The 21,238-nt window shown below is 36.8% G+C and overlaps 1 protein-coding gene across 38 annotated transcripts in view; it reads left to right on the forward strand.

The window, feature by feature from the left end:
- Window positions 1-21,238, forward strand: part of DTNA (dystrobrevin alpha) — a 366,357-nt gene that overhangs the window by 295,354 nt on the left and 49,765 nt on the right. For 9 of the 38 annotated variants that reach the window (XM_033135729.1, XM_033135726.1, XM_033135731.1 and 6 more), the window contains 5 exons: window positions 289-413; window positions 3,055-3,063; window positions 5,211-5,294; window positions 14,559-14,636; window positions 15,205-15,297. In XM_033135729.1, the coding sequence (XP_032991620.1) occupies window positions 289-413; window positions 3,055-3,063; window positions 5,211-5,294; window positions 14,559-14,636; window positions 15,205-15,297 (389 nt within the window). Of the gene's footprint in view, window positions 1-288; window positions 414-3,054; window positions 3,064-5,210; window positions 5,295-6,646; window positions 6,936-7,006; window positions 7,097-14,558; window positions 14,637-15,204; window positions 15,298-21,238 lie in introns of those variants that run through there. The other 29 variants (XM_033087072.1, XM_033087073.1, XM_033087077.1 and 26 more) reach the window with 8 other exon arrangements.

Here is a 21,238-nt window from a genome sequence, read left to right on the forward strand (position 1 = left end):
GTCCTCTGAGTTTTGTCAGAAGGACTCCTGCTGGTTTATTACGTCCCAGCTCAGGTGTCCCATGCACAATGACTGCTTCCATTTATCAGCATTTGCTGACACTAAGCAGCAGGAGGCAGGTACCCTGGTGGCTTGTTCTAACACTGAGCAAACTCCCTGACTTAGATACTCAAAGAAGATTTCCTGAATGAATGAATGAATGAATGATCTACTATGAAAGCAACTCATCTGATAAAATGTTACATAAATGTTAGTTGTTATCATTTCTCTCTTTCTTATTCTTTCCAGAAATCCCCCGCTAAGAAGCTAACTAACGCGTTAAGCAAGTCTCTGAGCTGTGCTTCCAGCCGTGAACCTTTGCACCCTATGTTTCCTGACCAGCCAGAGAAGCCACTCAACTTGGCCCACATCGTGTAAGTATCTGTGCCCTCCAAATTAAGAGACATCTTTCTTCATTGACCCATGCGGATCCATACAAAGCCAATTTCATGTCAGTTGTCAGGGACCAAGTTTTAAAATTTAATTAAAAAAAAAAAGAATGAACATAATGTCCTTCAAATTTTTTGTTGTAGAAGTATGCAGTACTTCTGCCCAGCTATACAAGTAGGCAACACTCTAATTCCCCTAGAGATGGAAAATATTCAGAAAGCATAGTTTTAAAATATGGATAGTAGTGGAGTTTACACAATTGGAAGTTAACAATCAATGGAATTACTGTGGTAAAAAAATTTAAAGCACACTGTATCTTAACATCATATGTGCTTTGAGTCCCAAATATAAAAGCCCTTCATCTCATTTCTCTGCAGAGCCAGTCATCTTAAAGATGGCAGCAAATCTGGAAATTATTGTTGTTTTGGCCCAAGCTACATAACTTTAGAAGAATAGTGGCCTGTGCAGGGGAAGGTTGAAGAGGAGGGTTGGTGGCAAAATTCACCAGAACATCCAAACACAGACTTCCAAAAACTGTTTCTCCGAAGTTGTGTGAGTCTGGTGGACAGAGAGGGTTGGGCCAACAAACAGTGTTGCCACCCACCCTTTCCACTTCCCATGCCCTAGAGCAGGGGTGTCCAAACTGCGGCCCGCGGGCCAACTGCGGCCCGCAATTCATTGTTAATTGGCCTGCAGCAAATTCCAAAAATATATTTAGTTTACTTAAATAAACCAGGTGAGGCAATACGTACTTCACCTCGAGTGAGTGGCCCGGCTGTTTGTGTATTTTACCGCATACGGCCCTTGGTGAAAAACGTTGAAAAAAGTTTGGACACCCCTGCCCTAGAGCCTCTCTTAGGCCTGGGTGGCCAAGAAAACAGAGAAGCCTTAGGTAGAAGAAAGTATTTTTTCCTTGGTATTATATGATCTTGGGCTCAAAAGAAGAAAGAAGCTCATTACCTGCTTCTATGCACAATTAGGAATTGTGTAGTCACAGGTGCCTCGGAAAGCCTCTAGAATAGGTGGTTCCCCTTCCTTAGGAACTGCCTTTTGATTTGCATAGTTCAGCGGGACCTGTGGCACCGCAAGGCTTATGTTTACATTTTGACATCAAGAGGTGGTGGGCTAATGAGACCTCCTGACGTTAGGAGTTCACCAATGCAAAGTTCATGCTTCAGGCAGTTCAGAACGTGACCCATAAACAGCACTGTGGTCCCTAGACCCTTAGGAAAGCAGTAACTCTTTTCTGTGATGGACCTAAGCAAATACCATCAAATAAGCTTTATATAAATACGCCGGGGCTTTGTTTGGTTTGCTCCCAAGTGGCTTTGAGGGTTCACTTTCCTCAGCAATACACAATCTGGAGGTTCCTGTTGCTGCCATGGGCTAAGCATCCAAAAACTAACGTAAACCGGTCCTGTAGAATGTGGTTAACTTATTTTTGGAAACTTTGCTCCTAAAAATAAACCTTAAAGTAAACAAGGGGTGAATAAATCTGGGGAGTGTTGCAAAGGGCCAACCACTTTCAGAAAATGCCCTTATAGGAGCTGTTATGAAGGTCTCAACTTTCCTTCCCATAGCCAACGACAATCACTAAGTTGTTAATGAATGAACAAAATGAAGTGAGGGCAAGTTTGTGCTCTGCCGCAGTCACTTTCTACCAGACCTGCCAGGACTTTCACCCCTAGAAGGCAGCGTTCAATCAGAGCTGCGGGGTGGGAGGGAGGAAGAGAGAGAGAAAATCGATGTGAATGGCCTGGCTCTAAGAGCTTTTCAGTAGAACAGATTTAGGATGCAACCCCCCACGTCAAGAAAGAATTAGGAAGTGAGGCAGTGTACAATACGTGTCAGTTTCGTAGTCACACTGCAGTATCACCTAGCACAGGACCTCGTACCCAGCTGGCTCAGGATTGCTGTGTGTGTGTGTGTGTGTGTGTGTGTGTGTGTGTGTGTGTGTGTGTATTTAATTGGCTGAGTAAAAATTTTTTTAACTTTCATCTGATCTGATGGCAATATGATCTGATGTGTTATTCACTGAGCTAACAGGGCAACAACTATACAATTTGGGTTCCATGAGGGGTTTTTCATATTCCCTAAAAATTCTATACAAAATATGCCTTATTCCTGAGAAAAATTCCATATATTTAACTAGATTCTCAAAATAGTCCTTGAATCAAAATACTGATCTATACTCACTATTAATATATTTTTCCAGGGTAAATGTCTTGATTTAACAATGCAAATTATGAAAAATATTCTTGTAATAATATATAAGAAATTCTGAATGCAGAATGTCCAGTCTATATGAGATCAGAATTTTTTTTTTCTATTTTGGGTTTCGACATTATTTTTAACTCTATTTGTTATTCAAATGTTAGTGCCCTGAACAGACAGCCATGTCTTCTCTCTCTCTCTCCTTTTTTTCTTTTTTTGGATGGGATACCTAAGACTTCTAATTTTAAAATATGCTGTTCTAAATTTAACTATTCTAAATTATCATAGGCACTGAACGGCCACTTAAGTGATGGCATTTTGGTATTTTGGCGTTTGTTTAGACATTGTATTGCTTGTAAATGTTACCATGATTAACAGTCTCTATTCTATTCAATTTTTCGCTGCCCAAAGTGATACTTGGTAAGTAGTTCAATAGTCCCCAGTGTATTTATAAAGACGAATAATCATAATTACAAGTGGTAATGAGATGCAAAATAAGTCAGTGATCGGAGGCTAGTTTAAAACTAATTCTGCCTTGAGCTCAACACTTTGTTTTATAAGAAGAATGCCAGTTTTATAAAAATGTCCTCTATGAAAGTCTTGTCCAGAAAGAAAATTTTCCACTAGACCCTTGTGGTTATCTTGTGGGCTATTTCTTTTTCATAAGAGTAAATATGTTTTAAGTTCCCAATGTGACCTATTTATTAGATAAGGTAACTTGCCATTTCGTTATGGAGGAAATAGGCACTTCAGTCATTTTGAAAGCCACAGTTTTGTCCCAAGTTCAACATGTTTTATGATGAGTCTGAAATATGAAGACTTTTACTAAGAAACTGCAAATTCGGCTTTGCAGTGACCAGGTTTAATAAAATAAATGTACCAGGCTCCTTAAAAAGTGTTCCAGATCTATTTGTTTTCTCATGGTCTAACGATAGAGCAAAAGGGAAAGTTTTAAAAAAGGCAGAGAAAACCAGAAATGTTAGTCTAGTTGATTTTTTTTCAACTTTTTGTAGTTACAATGTAAGATATCTCATTCTGTTTACTGTTTTAAAATTTAATATACCTAACTTTTTGAAAATTCATATAGGATATTTGTATAAAATTAGCATCCGCCTTGTAAAGTGAAAATGTTCTGTTCAGGGCAGAATTCGTTTTAAACTAGCCTCATGCATCAAAGTAATACAAAACACTAAGATTATTTTCAGAACTTTGGCTAATACATTTAGAGTAGATGAAAGAGTGAACATGTTATTTTGACTTCATCCATCAAATAATATGTCTTTAAAAATCTTAGAACACAGTTTAGCACCAGATACTGGGAACCAAAGTGTCAGTGAATTTTTGCATGTAGTGCTGACATTGTAAAACCTGCCTAGTATCATGCTCATTCCCATAAATACATCCGGATAAACAAGTCTACCTTTAGCCTAGAATCTCTTTATTGTAGACTCCAAACTAACTCTAGTTCCCCAAGATAAAAATGAAACCATTTCAAATTTGGCTCTTGATTAAGCAAACACAAGTAGATTCTATAGGCTACTGTAACTAATGTTTCATCTTCAAAAAATTCTATACTGTCAAACTCAAATAAAGAATGAGAGTGGAAAAAAAAAGAAAAGAATGATAGTAAAACCAACATTTTTTGTGATTCAAAACGGTGAATCGTTCGAAATGATTCATCCTTCATCTTCTGAACTCTATACCTCATCTCATTTTACCACGGATTATTTTGTAGTGAACCTAACACGAGACTGAAAACTGCTTGGAGATGAGATAGGGATCTTAGCTCTATCATTTTACCTGAGCTAAGCCATTAGTGATAGAGAAAGAATGACTGGATGAAATGAAAAATAAAACAGGGGATGACAGACCTGATGCAGTTGGTGTTTAGGGTCATGGACAATTCTGAGGAATACTGAACCCTATTTTCTTTCTCTTATCATATGAAAAATAAGTGAAATTTATGGGATGCCTTGCACTGTGTGCCCTATGGTATGGATCACCCAGGTAACAGAAAGTCAGTAAATAGTCGTGGTGCTTAATTGCATCTTCACTTACAACAAAGAGCAAACAAAGCAGGATATGATTTTTCAGCTCAATCCTTCTAGACTAGGCATACTGAGAGAGGGCCATTGTCCTGGGGATCACAGGAGGAAGTTTCTAAAGCTTCAGAAGTCCTCCTCTTTCCTTGAGGATGTAGATTCTGATGATCATCAAGTTTTCAGAGCTTCTCCCTTTAGAACGCAGTAGATGTAAGGCTATCTCAAAATCCTCACTCCAGTTGAGAATATGACTCAATGAAGCGCCAAGGCTCAAAGCTCATGGATAAACATTTCTGGGGTGTCTAGAGAGCTTCCTCACGATATTTAACTGAGATTCTATATTCTCAAGGAAATGTAACTTTAAACACTTCAATAATTTAATTGGAAGATGTAAAATTTTGTATTGATCCTGGGTAAGATAGAACTCTGGTCTTCCCAGCCCTTCTCCTCGAGGGATGGCGGATAGTTTTTAACTTGTGACTTTTACTTGTTTTAACTTTCCATCTATACTGTACTTTGTTTTAGGCCACCCAGACCTGTAACCAGCATGAATGACACCCTGTTCTCCCACTCTGTCCCCTCCTCAGGAAGTCCTTTTATTACCAGAAGGTAAGTTCCAACCCTATGATAGAATAAGCCCTCTCTTTGGTAATGAGCCTTGATTCAGTGGCAAGAAAAATATTGTAGTGTAAGCCGAAGATGGAAGATCATTGTTACAAACCAGTTATGTAAATATCTGTCACACATGTTCAATTTCATTCATTTGGATACATTTAAAGAATGTGATGGCTTTTAGGTTTAAAGTCCCTTCTGAAAACTTGCATTTACAGTACATCCACAGTAAGAATGTGGGGTATATTTAAATTTTACTACTGATATACATGCATTCTCTTTGGTTGAGAAAGTCACTTTCCTAGCACCTACGATGGTCCATTTCAGCCAGGAAATTGGAATTTCAAGATGCAGTGGGGAATTATTATATACATTCTGAAACATCTCCTAATTTAAAGCTCCAGATATAAAAGAATCTTCTTCTTGGTGAACTCTGGAGTTCCTGAGGCTAGACACTGAAGACCAAACTTGGAAATGTAGTTTTCACATAAATAATTTCATGGATAATAAAAAATGGTGGATATGAGTCATCTGTTTGAACAAGATCCACTCCCATTTTGAGCAAAGAACTTCTTTTAGAGCTAGCATTACAAATATGCAGAGGTCAAGAGGTGCTCCAAGTCATTTGATCAAACATCACAAATAAAACCCCAGAGAATTACTTTATAAATACATGGAAGAAGGTTCACAGGAAAGCAGAAGGAAAGGTAAGGAAAACTGGAATGAGTAACTGAGCATAGATTTCAAATGCCTTTCAGTAGGGAAAAAAAAAAAACAACAACACAGCCTCATGTTTCGCAAAGCAAACATAACCGGTCTTTTCCCTGAAGACGTTTCTGAGATACCAATTTTACTGTAATATCCTGGTACATTCTAGTGAGGATTTGAAGACAGTGAGACTCAGAACACTCCTGATTTTTTCCCTGAGTTCCTGTACTTACCCCTCAGCAGGAACCTGAAATGAAGATGTTCTCCATAATTATAATTAGCAGAATAAACAAAATGTGGCAGTTCATGGTGTTTCCTTCCTGTAAATTAAGCAATTCTGTAACAAATGGAAATGAGGACCTAATTGAACGACAACCTCCACAGTGAAATAATATGGGTTAGTCCCTCAGTGTGTTCCTCTTAGCACTCCCTTTCAGAACCACCAGCAAATTTAACCACTTTTTCTAAAACAAAATCATAGACTGTAAAGTCTGTAAGAGACATGGGCCTGTTCATCTATCTAGAGAAGATCTTGCATTGATGTTAAGAAAGATGTGCGTTTATTAGGAAACTCTGCATTCTGCAAATGTCAAGCAGAGATAGACCCTATCCTTACTGAAGGTCATTTTATATCATTTCAGCTCGGACGGTGCTTATGGTGGATGCGTCTAGATGGATAACATGGCTTCCTCTACTCTAAAATATTCCTATAATACTTTGAGCTGTTCTGATTCCTCCAGGGTGCATGGTACCCATTAACCCACAATATGATCATTTCCCTTTTTTCCCATTTTCAGTCCTTTTGGAATGTTCCCTGTGAACCACAGACATGTTGTATAAAAGTTTGCAGTTTTTCCTGTCACCACAGAGATTGGCCTCTGGTTTCTGTCTTAAGGGTGCTGTTCAATAAAGCTGTGTACACTGAACGTCCTTCCTCGCTGAGTGGGCCTTGCTCTGTCCATGGGAGGTTTTAATGAGGTCTCATTGTTTGAATCCCTCAGGTTACCTGAGGGGATAAGTGCCTACAACCCCGTGGCTGAGGAGCATATGCTCATAAAGCTGTATGTAAATCAGCTTGACCACAGCACACGGTCAGTATCCCAGCCCCAAATCACTAATCGTAGTAGTAGTTCCATAGCTAGACTGCTACGTAGTGATTCTACTCCATCACTAAAATCCTCTTGTAGTATGTCTTGGAGATAGAGGTCTTCGGGATTTCATAAGATTCTGTTGAGAATTTCCAACTTGAGGTGGACTTCTCAGCTCTTTCCTCTCTTTTCCACTTACTTTATTTATTTCATGGCTTCATCTCAGTGCATATGAGATGCCGATCTGTGAAGATTACCAAGCCAGATCTTCTTTGGATGAGCCTCTACTTTTGTACAGTTTGCAAGACCTCAGAGGGTGATTTGTTAGACTCTTGAATGAAAGCGCCTCTTGGAATGATCTTTTGCACTAACATTAGCATTGTCCTGAAGCCAGGACGATGTCACATGGCTGGACCACACTGCAGTAAAAGACTTGAGGACTTACACCTTTCTGTCCCACTGGGCCTAGGCCATGTTTTCCCAAGGTAGAGCAGTGTGATTCCTATTGAGGTAACAATTGCAAAACCATTTCATACTATCAGTGCTTGATTGCTATTACTTGATCATGGTGGTGGTGATCCACCATGTATTTCTTAACCATGTCCACACACTAAAATAGATGAAAACCAACTAAAGGTCCTGTTCTTCCTATGACTGGAACTGGACCAAATAAATCGGACCTAGAGCCTTGCCCTACTCTACCCCACTGCCCCTTTTAAAATCAGATACAAGAGAAGAATGGTGCTGGTCAGTGTTAAGGCAGCATTAAGAAAGTGGGGAAGTTGGCCATGCAGGTATTTTATTTAGACTGAGTTTTCAGTCTTTTGTGACGGATCTTAGAAAGGTAAAGCAGCATGAGGATGAATTGAAATCACCACTCCAGAATCCTCGCTATAAACTTCTGGCATTTCTCACCTAGAATCCTTTACAAGCATATCACTTTGATCTTCAAAGGGCACTAGGGTATATCTTTGAAGTCTCTTGACATCCTAGTAATCTGCCTCACACAGATTTACGAGTGTATAACTCTGGTTACCACCACCATCTGTCGCATCCCCTTTCCTTATATCCACTTTTAGCTATATATTTAGTTCACTTTTCCCTTACTTAAAAGAAAAGAGGGAATTCTCAAAGGCACTCTCCCTTAACCCTTTGAAGTCTTTGTGTGCGTGTGCGTGCGGGCACATGTGTATGTTCAGTGCTGGTTAGAATGCGGGTCAAATAACATAATTTGTGGACTAATTCACCTCATTCATTTTCTTGATCATAACTGTATCCCTAAACCTACATTGTTTTCTTATAAATGCATGAATTTATAGGGAAAAAAATGGCTGGATCAATGGAAATCTATCATCACCACTAGCAAAAGGGCTCCAAAGACTATGTATGGTGAGGCAGTAACATTAACTAAACTTGTGAAATGTAGCCTATCACTACTGTAAATATGGAAGCACTGACACAAAGCCAGGCCCAAAAGGTCCTCTCTCCTCTTCACTGCCCACAGCATTGTGCCTCTGAGTATGTGCTCTCTTTATTGGTATTATGCCCCCTTTGTAAAATCTTATCTTGCCAAAATCCTTGACTAGTTTATGTGTGAAAGTTAACCAGTCGTTTCCTATGTAAAGTAAGCTTTTTAAAATTATGGCCATCTTTTTCATTAACCACATTAAAGATGCTCTGAAGTTTGAATGGCTGGATTCTTTCACCTTCAATATTAGAAATACCGTGTTTCCCCGAAAATAAGACCTAACTGGACCATCAGCCATATGTGTCTTTTGGAGCAAAAATTAATATAAGACCCGGTCTTATTTTACTATAAGAAATTACTATAGTAATTCCCCACTTTCTTAATGCTGCCTTAACACTGACCAGCACCATTCTTCTCTTGTATCTGATTTTAAGAAACTTATAGTAAAATAAGACCGGGTCTTATATTAAATTTTGCTCCAAAAGACGCATTAGAGCTGATTGTCCAGCTAGGTCTTATTTTTGGTGAAACACGGTATCTCTTAAAGGTTTCACAGATATTTCTATAGATGCAATCTCTGTAGTAATAACCACTCAGGAAAGGAATCACATTGGTTATGATATAAATAGTGTCTAGCTAGATATATTAGAAAATTGCTTGAGTCGGAGAGTGTGTTGAACACAATCTAATTTGCTATTTTCTGGTTTGTCACAATAACATTTGGTTAATTATCATACTTAATACTGTATTAGATTTGGTTGTGCATATGGGGAAGGCATACCACCCACCCCAAGTGCTTCCCAAATTCTGATTCTTCCCAGTGGAGCAGGTTTCGTGAGTTATTTTTGTTGGTTGACTACTTGATCAGTTGGTTGATTGGTTTGGGTTTTCAACCAGAAAGACTAATTTTCTGTATCTTTTTCAGTTTTTTCAAACACTCTGCTTAACCAGAGATTCTTGTCCTAACAACCCAGATTTTCAATCTGACTTAAAATGTTCAAACTGAATTTTAAGCATTTGTGCTTTGGTAACCCAAAGTGAATAGAAATAAAATTGAGGTACTAAGAGTCAGCCTTTCTCCATCGTTAATTTTTCTAAGATTAAAACCCATCCCTTTTCAGTCAGAAAAATAGATAAATTTATAAATCAACATCATAAAACAGATGAACTTATAAATTAACCTCGCTGAAGATTTCTTCACTCTTTTCACAGTTTCTGGACATGTTGTCTAAAATTTCATGAAATTTGAAATAATCACTCTCTGCAGCTATTTCTTTATTCCAGATAGCCCCAGAGCTCCACTAATACGCTAGATTTTTTCCAAACTTGAAGTAAACCAGTCTTCACACTCAATTCTATTTCCTATACTAAAATGTTAGTGCATAATTAAAACTGCAGTCCCCTCTCTTCTTCACTTTAATAACCTTTATTCTCTTACTAGAGTTGCTTTAGTTGTTGTCTGTATATGCTCTGTACCCAGCAAATTTTTCTAGAGGCTCTCTTGATGAAAATACAGTTGACATGGCTTGATGATATCTGGGGACAACATACTATAAGAAATGTAGTTGAATCAGATATGAGCTAAGAATTCTCGTTATTTCTTCCATGGTACCTGTTTAAGATGGTTTGACCTCTGTGTCGGCCTGAATTGATAATTAATTTTTCTCTCTGAGACACTAAGCTATTTTTTATACTTGTTTACTAATTTGCATGTAGCAAGTATTGTATGTTTCAGTTCAAAGCTATTGAAAACTAGAAGAGGAAAAGAAATACAATTTTTCTAGAAATTATCTCCTGGCAAAACTAACTGTGGGCTTTTTTTATTGTACCTAGGCTATGTTAATTACAGTAAGAAGCAAAATTTTGTTCCTGTTGATAGTTACTTAAGGAGGTAGCCAACTTTATAAGTTATTCTTCACAAGTCCAAACACCACACAAATTTATCAGTTATTTAAAATCAATAAAAATGAAAATATTTGTTAATTTGTCATGGTTCAAATATTTTCCTGTTACCCATTGTAATAATGACTATTGCACATTACACAATTCATTTATATAATGTTATGGCTCTGTGAGACGGTACCCAGGACTTTTATTTAAGTTTTTTTTTTCATATTCAATAAAAGAAAAAAAAATCTTTGACCAGAACTAATATAGTAACCTAACATAAGCAGAAATGGTTTTTAAAAATATATTTCTGGTTTAAGCAAAAATCCAGGGAGCTTTTATGTGTGGTTTTTGTTATCTTAGAACACCCCAGACATGTTTGACTTAAGCAAAACTACTGCCATCAGTTGTCACCCTTCAAAAACAATAGGGTAAATTTAAATAAATAAATATGAAATATTTTTAAATCATTGTTTCCTTCTAGAACTATTGTGTCTGTGTATGTGTGTGCGTGTGTGCGTGTGTGTGTGTGTGTGTGTGTGTGTATATGTATATGAAAATTTTTGGAAGAAGAGTATTTATCTTTATATATGCTATTTTCCAGAAGTCTAAAAAAGGAATTGGTGAGAAAATAGAGAATTTTTTTAGAAAAAATAAATTAGTCTAAAGGTATATTTTTGCCTCTTTTCTTTCAGCAGAACACATAAACTTCAAATTTTACTTTGTCATACTCTCCAGGGTATGATTGTCACCACACCCATCAATGATAATATGTATGTAAAGAGATGTGTTTATACATTGACAAGGTCCTGGTGGAAAGAAAATGACAACAATAAGAAAAAAATATGTATACACACAATTTTAGGAATGGCAGTGTTGCTTCTTGGGATTCAGATTAAAAATGATTTATCATCCATGGTCAAGGGGAGCCCCAAATAGTTCCAGTTTCAGAGGTTAAAAGGAAGAATGCATTTTGATTTGAAGATGGGGCATGTAGAAGAAGTAGAACCTTTTAGAGCTAGATTTATGCAAAAGCTGTTGTTGCATTCTGACACACTGACATACAAGAAGCACATGTTTTTTGGTAAGAACATAGATTCCAGTGTGCCTGATCACCTAACTTCTCCATGCAAGCTGTTCAGCTACAAAATGAAAGTTTAAAAATCTAAATTATTCTATAAAATATGCAAGTACATTGCTTTGAAGAGATCATAATAAACTACTGATTGTCCCTATCTTCACAAGAGCTCAGGAGACCATGTTTTCACTTTGCCTCCTTTCTTCAAGCTCCTTGGAAGCTGCAGAGGAAATTCTGGAGAAAATACTTCATTGAAAAGTCTTTATAGATGCAAGTTTTAAGTGCAACCTGCCTCCCCGTTGACTCTTCAAGTTCTAGATCCATTTCATTTGGAAAGAGTGGTCTTTTTTCCTTGATTTTGTCACGCACTTGACTTCCTCTATACATGGTCATATTTTTTAATGAATGATGAAATAAGAAATAAGTGAGGAGGAGGAGAATTTGAGGCTAGTTCTAGGAAGTACAGAAACTATGGGAACAATGAGTAACACACTCAGAAGTGCTCCTGGCACTAGAAATTATGAGCTGTAGCAAAATAAAATAAATGGTTGATTTCCACAAACTCATAAATGCAGATAGTGTCATCCCCTTATTTTCCAAAAACTGGTTTTCCCAGGACTTCATTTGGGAAGGGAAAGGAACATGAAAGGATTTATACTAACACTGACAAGAACCAATGCAAAGAAAATGACAACAAAAGGAAAAGAGATGTATATACGTAGAACATCTGCTCACCCCTTTGAGGGAGTAAGAGACTAGGGCAGAAGAAGGAATAAAAAGAGAAGAGAGGAGACAAATGGAGTAGAGGAAAGAGAAGGACCCAAAGAATTGAAGGAAAAGAAATAATAAGGTCAGCAAAGGAAAATGTGGATGACTGCTCCCGGCTGCCACCAGCCCATACACCGTACATTTCAGTAGGACTCTTCCAGTGCTGGTGCTTATCTGTAGCCAAGTGGTGGGATGTCACTTCTCAGTTTTATTGACACATCACCTTCCTCCTATAAGACTTCACCAGAGTAATTTGTAGTGAAAATATCCTCTGATAGACCCTCCTGTGTTTCTTTTATCTACTGGTCCTTTCTTTCTTCTTGTGCATTCAGTATTAGAGGTTGTACCTATGTAATTATGATTAGGCTTTTGACTTAGGAAATATCACCACAATTTCTGGGAGTCAAAGCACATAAAAGCATAGCAAGACAGGGAAATAAATTAATTTAGAGGGAAGAATCACTGATATATCACGCCGTGTTTTGAGTGGTTTTGCAAAAATCTGAAATATATAGTAGTTTTATCAATCTTGAGTTATGAAAAAGAAAATTGGGGGAGGTAATTGAGCAGCAGGGAGACTGTAGTTACTGGATAATGAGCACAGAGGGATATGCTTCAGGAGACAAAATTTGGAGTGCTGTTTTGGTGGGATAATGGGAAAACACCAACCATGATAGCTTAAAGTGGCCATTTTGCCTTAAGGGGCAGGTTTCAGAGTCTTAGAAGGTGGAAATCAGTATGCTGAAAAAAAAAAATTTAAGTTCATCAGGAAAGTAAATTCTCCGAGAACATTAATCATTCCATTTTTAATGTCTATTTTGTTTGTGTGCAATTATGCTTCTTAAATATAGCAATACTTTATGTAATACGGGATTCCTGAAAAGCTGAGTGAAGTCATACATTCAACAAACAGGTGTGCCTACTCTCTACTAGACATTTTCTTTACAAATCAAATTTGATTTTAAATGTACCAGAAACTTCACTATTTAAGGAAGTAGTATATACTATTATAAAACAAGAATTTCAGTTACAACGTGCATAATTCTGATATGATATTCATTTATAAATTTATATTTTTTTGTATTGCATGGTCTGAAAGAGTGGTATTTTGCAGTGAAACCTTAAAACTTGTACTTAAAGTTTTTAAACTACTTTATAAGCCATATATATGTATGTATGTATATACATACATATATATGTATGTGTATATATATATATTTATATATATGATTTCGAACTTCTTGAAAAGTTGGGAAATTTTTGTGGTAAAAACTCATAATTTCAATCACAGTAATTAAAAACTTGGTATTCCAACAAAGTCAGTCAGTTAATTTTGTATTCTCCATGAAGGGGGTGTAGTTTTAGGTACACCAATGTTGCAGGGCAAATTGTTAACCTACAAAGGAGCAAACTCTCTTTGAGCACATTACAAGCACATTTGTAATACTAAGAATCAATATCATATTTCCCAATGAAGCATGCATATTCATTACAGTAAATCTTGGGTGACTTTGGCTTGGCCATACTTTATTATTATTTATATTTTCAGTTGTATCTCAATAAACCTACATTTTAACCTTTTGAAACTGTGATTTAAATTACTGTATAAAATGAGTGTTCCTCATAATGAATAAAAAATGGTAAGAATTTACTATATTGATAGAACTCTGTTCATCAGTAATAGACATGAATAGGACTATGAATGTATATTTATAAGGCTCAAAGATTTATTTCTCAGTTTCTCTGAAAGTTTTCTTTGCAGGTTTGCAGCAAAGGCTAGGGGACTTGTGCTTGAAGTAGTAAAGCACTTCTAATATAACAGGCATCTCTAATTAGGTAATTTTCAAGTCCATTCAACACAAAAAGTTGGAGAATATAAGGAAGGATGGAGAAGTAAACTTCTTGAGTGAGGTCTAAAGACTGCAGGACTTAGTGAACTATTGGACTGTTTACCTGATCTTCTGTAATGAATGTCGAAAGAATTTTCATTATGTCTAGGCATATGAAATCTGTTTGTTAAGCAAGTAGCAGAGGTAAAATCAAGGGTCATGGTGGCTTGTATAATTGTAATTGTGGTTCTGAGGCCAAGTTTCTACTCCTAGTTCAGCTCTGTGGAAATCTGAAAACATCTTGAACATTTCAAAACTATAAGAGAGCTATCCAAATGGAGCTTGGATCTAGATTGGGCGTTTCTGTTGCCAGTTCTATTCTTGAATGCATTGCTGTGTTTACGCTCTTCTTGGCTTTCCCATCTTATTAACTAGCTCTCCTCCCAAGGACAGTGAAGTAGAGCAGAACAAACTGCTGGCTAGGGCTGCTCCAGCTTTTCTGAAGGGCAAAGGGTAAGTGAAAGCCAGAGTGTACTGAAAGCTTGAATTAACTAAACTAAAAATGGAGATTTCTTTTGTCCACATGCTTTGTGTTTGAAAGACCATCTGTGACTTAGTAAAAGCAGCTTCATTATAACTCCATTAACAGCATCAAGTAGTTATTTTGAGTAGACAGATCGGTGTTGTTATTCTCTTTCTCTGATTTCCTTTTCTTTTTTTTAAAAAAATGACTAAGCTTCAGATTTGATTTTCCAAAAGCTATTTAATCTTTGCTTGCAACCCATTTTAACGTGTTTACTGTACAGATGAATTTCTTGGCCTTAGTGGTTTAAAGAATGCAAATCTGTTTTCTTAAAAGTTACTTTGCCTAAATGGAAGTCTTTATTTTTAAAGTTAGTGAAATGCAATTGTGAATTTCATTGCTTGGATTTTGCTTGTGTTTTTCATAGAGCATCACTTGTTTTTCCCTTTACTTGCTTGGTTTTCTAAATGCCTTTTCTACCACAAAGTCACTCCTACTCTGCTCATTTCTGTCTGCCTCTCCTAACAACACCCTTTCTTTCCTCCTGCCCTGTTTCAGGATACAGTACAGCCTGAACGTGGCAGACAGGCTAGCTGATGAACATGTTCTCATCGGGTTGTATGTCAACATGCTCCGGAACAACCCATCATGGTTAGTGCAGGTTTGGCTGCTGGACTGTCCTTTGAGTGGGGAACAGTCTCATCTCTTGACAAGCAGTCTCACAGCAAGGTGCAAAGGCGCTGGATGCCAGAGGTGTCACTGGGGCACTTTTTATAACTCATTCAATCAAATCGTCTTTTGTAATGTTAGTTTGGATATTCCCCATTGATGTGCCATAGAATTCATATCCTATATCTTAGCTGAAGGGATAGCATGGGTGCCATAATGAATATTAGCACTCAGGTGGATGCAGAACTCTGGGTCCCACCAGTCAGTTCTGTGTTACAAGTGCCATGTCAAATTACCACACAATGGTGATGCAAGATTTTGCCTTATTCCAAAGGCCTGTATGTCTGCGGATTTGGAGAACAATGCTCCATTCACTAAAGATAGAGGTGAAAAAGAGGAAAAGCAATGTAATGGGATCATACCATGGAAATTCTTCCCTTAATAATGATGGCAGTGGGAGAAATTGCCTTTCAACTTTCTCTTACAAATATTTCTGAAGCCATTCAGAATGTTTATGAAGCTATTCTGATAAAACCTCCTTTCAAATCCCAGAATATGCAAAGCTTACTTTCAGATGCATTAAATGTACGGATTCAAATAGCCCTATGTATTAGGATAAAAGTATTTATAAAATTTTTCTCTATTTTAGTTGTGACCTAGGAGATTCCTCCCATTGGTTCGTTACTTCATTTTAATAATAAGTGTACATTTGCAATTTGAATGAAAATAAATGGACACTATATACTCGTATATGATATGTTTCAGCCTAGTTTAGACAGCTGTTTTACCAACATGTTAAAACCAATTCCTTAGAAATATTTCTATTTTGATTAATAACTCTAATTTTCTCTGAACTAAGGGCCCATGGATTTTTTTTGCAGCTGTAACCATTAAATGAGCCAGTGGGTTAAATTGCTTTTACAATAGCTGGTCCCCCTTTCCTCTACTACATCACAGAGAGCACCCCTCAGACACTTAGTGCTCATCACCCTCACCACTTGGCCACTTCTTTGTTTCTAGATCATTCCTCCTTAACCCTTTCCAAAGATCCTTCCTATTCCTGCTTCTGATACCTTAGAACTACTTTTTGGATGATTAGTACATGAGATGATTTTAGGTGATTCATTGATGAGCATTTATTTAATAGTTACATATTTATCTTAATTTGTATTTTTAAAAATGATATAACCAGCATACTAGTTTAATTTTATACTTTTATCAGGAGATAAAAATGAACTCTTCTGCTAAGCCCATCTCTTTAAGCAAATTTTTCGAAGCTTATATATCAAACAGTTTCTCTTCTTTCTCACATCTCAGCCCCTCAAAACTATAAGCAGAAAGAGTGATTGCTTTAATCTTACTCCCAATGAGTTTGGTTCCACAATGTTATAGGTGGCTGAAACAATAGAACTAAAAATATTGGATTACAAAAAAAAAAATTGTATGAGTAATCTTCAAAGAAGAATACAATCAATATGGATTCAATCGTGTCTAAAGACAATGATGTGATCTCACACCGTGTCCTCTCCTCCATAATTCTAAGCACACTCTGGTTATTTCTGTCACTCGTCTTTGACCTTTTCTTAATTAAAGTTGTAACACAGAAATATCCAAAGAGGAAAGCTCAGAGCGTGCTACTACCAGCCCTCTTCCCCACTCAAGTGATTAATCACTTTGACGTGATGGTCACTTAAGACCATAAAGCTGTCTCAGCACAGACACCTTACATCTACTTGATGAAAGCTAGGTGTGATTTGTATTTTGAAAACAAAGCAGAATTTAAGACTAATCAATGAAGCCCACTCCATTTGAATAACTGCTGCCCTCCATAATTCTCAGAGCCTTTTTCTGTCCTTAAAAAATTCCAACTCCTCTCAAATTTCTCATTTTTCCTTCTCTTTCCTTTCTGCTTAATTAGATCCTAACAGTTCTCCACACCTGCCATGATTATATAAGTAATGTAGTGATCTCTCAGTAATCTTTACCATCCTTCAACTATGGTGAGATATGTAAGGGTAATAATAATAAGAGCCACCGTTTTTGTTTTTTTAAAGCACTTACCTTATGCTAAGCACTGTATTAAAAGCTTTATTTACATAATATTACATAATAATACACAAATTACATAATAACACAAATTATTTATATAATTTATAATTATATAAATTAATTACATAATTATTTACATATATTCCCCTAGACCTTAGCGTAAACCCGAAAGTAAATACTATTGTCCCCATTTTATAGATAAGTAAAGGTGTCAATTAAGAGAGTTACATGACTCTTCCACAGTCATATGGCTACTAAACAGTACAGCCAGGATTTTGATCATTATCCACTTGATCCCAAGTTCATAACCACTAGGTACATTGCCTCTTAGAAAATCTAATGCATGCCCTCCAGAAAGCTTTTTTGGACACTCCTTCACATTGTATCCACCACATATCTATTTCCTGAAATTGCATTTCTTACTATATTATTTTTATTGTATTTTAACATATATTTTGCGCATACCCTAGTAATAGAAATGGTGGTTATTAATAAGTTACTATTTATGTACTTAGTTCTATGCATTGTGGTTCCTCATTTTGATTTTAAGTTTCTAAGGAGCAAGAATTTTGTCTTTAGTCTCTTGTATCTCATCACAGCAGCCAGAATATGAATAAATTTTACATTTGTGATATGTGAAAGGGCACTAATGAAAATTTGCCAGTTTGTTTGCCAAAGCCCTATAAGTTTGGATATTATCATTTCCATTTCATTAATAAGAAAATGCAAGCTCTGAGACATTAAGTGATTTATCCAAGGTGACATGCTAGCAAGGACTTGCACGTAAGTCTTTGACACAGGGTCCTGTCTATTTTCTACGCCATTTCTCAGCCTCCCTATCTGTGCATCTTTCACGAGAGGGCTACAAATAGGAAGCTAATAGCTGTTCTTGTTTAAGAGATTTGTTTTTGTAATTGTTCATATATGCTCCTGGTTAACTCTGTATGGGACCTTCTACCCCATATTAACTGCTTAACACAATGGGAAACTGACTCCTTTGTAAATAGTCTGCTGCAAAATTAAACAAACATGCGTCATTGTTGGTGCTGATGTCAGAGAAGCCAAATAAGTAAACTGTAGCTCAAGGGAGAATTTCTGCTACCTTCCTAATCCAGTGGAGTTTTAAAAGCCTTAATGATTTTCAAGCACCTTCTCCAATGGTGGGGGAGGGGTTCAAAATGCAATACAGTGAAGGCTTTTTAGCCCTTCCCTAAAGCTTATCAAGTGCCTGGGCTTGCTAATGGTTTATAAGGACTGACTGGCAGGCAGACCAAAGGACCAGAAACCAGCCCAGAACTTCCAACTCATACCTTAATTATATCTTTGATAGTTACCATTCAGAATTTTCTGACGTATTTCTCTCAGCTCTGAAAAGGCCTCCTGTGTGAGGGATGGAAGGGTACAGTTAAAGTCTACTTTACTTTGATGTCATCATCCATTGCTGTCACTTAGGGAGAGCCCTGATCTCACATAACCTGGTTAAAATTTGTTCTACTTAGGTGTTATTCTCAAGTATAAGAAAACGTACATTTGATGACTATTTCAAGGTTTCATACATGAGAGCTAAATTTGTATTGGCTTGCTAGCTTGAAACACTTTAATGCATTCCTCTTGCATTTAGTTTACAACCCAGACCCCTCGCAATGGCCTCGAAGCCTATGTGTGATCTAGTCATTGCTTACCCATTTCTCAAGCTTAGCTGCCAGAGGTTCTTCCACCCAATCACAACACTTAATCATATTAGCTTTTGATCAATTTCTAAAGGCAATTCTTAAAACTGCCTCAAGACCATGATACTGGTTCTACCTTCCAATCTCAGATTAAAGGCACCTCCTCAATAGGTCTCTTACATTTGTCTCTATCATGACATACTATTTATTTCATTCTTACCATAACATTGGTTGGTTGGTTGGTTGGTTGGTTGGTTGGTTGGTTGGTTGGTTGGTTGGTTTACTATCTATCTTTCCCTTCATGGGGCAAGGACCTTCTCCAATTTGCAGCACCATGTCTCTGGCACCTTGCACAGCACCTGGCACACTGTTGGTGCCCAATAAACATCTGTTAATGTGGTGGAATATTGACAGTGTTACACAAAATTCCCTCTCACCCTAAGCAAAATTGTTAGGAGTCCTCAGAAAATCATTTTCACTAGTAAAATTAATATTAAACAATCACCTACTATAAATCAGCCCTTAAATTGAACATTTAGTGTAAGAGTATAAAGTAGATGAAAAAGTAAAAGTATTAAGCTTGACAGAGAGGTGGTAAACATGGATAAAGGCGAACACCAGCAATTCACTGATGTGGGAAAAGCAACTGATGGAGGCAAAATTTAAAAGCTAGAAGTGATGTTGGGCAAGAATTAAAACCATTTCTTCATACTCTCTTGTCTGTTCTGTTTTATTAGTTCACTAAGGCTACTATAACAAAATGTGTAGCTTAAGCAATAGAAATTTATTTTCTCACAGCTCTGGAAGCTGTAAGTCCAAGACCAAGGTACTGGCAAGGTTGATTTCTTCTGGGGTCTCTCTCCTTGACCTGCCAATGGCTGCTTTACTTTGTCCTTACATGACCTTTTCTCTGTATGTGTACATCCCTCGTTCTCTTCCTCTTCTAATAAGGATACCAGTCATATTGAATTAGGGTCCCACCCTTATGACCTCATTTAACCTTAATCACCTCTTTAGAAGCCTTATCTCCAAACACAGTCAAACATATTCTAAGGTATTGGGGATACGGACTTCAACACATGAATTTGGGGGGAGACACAATTCAGTCCATAACACACTTCAACACTGTATCCCCTGAACTGTATACCTTTAATATTTTTAATGTGTAGACTAAGATTAGATTGACCCTTTTCAGTAAATGTTGATTTTCAAAAATGTAGAATGTAGACTTATTGCAACTTGTTGAAAAAAAGAAAGTATCTACACTTACTGACAATGCCTCTTTTATATGAGTTCTCATTTTCTGGTCAACAATACTCCTTTTCCTCAGTAAAATGTTGAGGAGCTTCAGTTATAGAACTACACTTCTGAGAAAGATACTTCCTTAGAAACCTAGAAATATAAATCTGAAGAATGTCATACCATCAATGCACATATCTGCATTGGCTGTGTTGTACTCACAGAGGTTTTCTCAGCATAATCAGATGATAAATTGATTTTAAGATGAATTCACATTCCTGTTATGAGATTCTAATACATTTTAAGTTTCTGCAGAAAGTGAGAGTGAGACTACCAATCTGATAAGGTTATAGATATAAATTAGCTAACATAGTACTGAGTGCATGGGAATAACTCAATGTTAGTTCCTTCCTTAATTTTGAATAGGACTGAAGGCATATAAAGAGTTAGATTTTAAAATTCTATTTTGTAAAACCTGTCCATTATAATATGGTAGAAATAAACTGATACCTCCTGTATCTTCATCAATATTGTTGAATGTACTTCAGAGTACTCTTTCTCCAAATGTGCTAAAATAAAGAATTCAGAATGGGACATGGTCTCATGGTCTGATAAATTGTATAAAAAGGACATTTTGATTCAAAAGTCATGGCAGTATTATAGCTTTGCATATAGGAACAAGGAGAAAGAAGAGAAGGCTATCACTGTTAAATTAACTCCTCCCTTTGTTTAGGAAATCAGAGATATAAAACGCTTCATTGATTCAACTAAACTGTCTTCCTCCTTTTTGGTATAACCTAGTATACTGCCCAGTAACCAATCATATCTTTTTGAGCAAAAAGCTAGTTTATAGATAACAAAGTTATGGTACAAAAATGGTCATACCAAGACAGTGCCACCTGCTTTTTAGAGGTAAGAGTAAATGAATTCCTGCATAGTTTTACTATGTGCCCTGACACTGCTCT

This window comes from Rhinolophus ferrumequinum, chromosome 19 (genome assembly GCF_004115265.2).
Source record: "Rhinolophus ferrumequinum isolate MPI-CBG mRhiFer1 chromosome 19, mRhiFer1_v1.p, whole genome shotgun sequence".
NCBI classification, from domain to species: Eukaryota; Metazoa; Chordata; class Mammalia; order Chiroptera; family Rhinolophidae; genus Rhinolophus; species Rhinolophus ferrumequinum.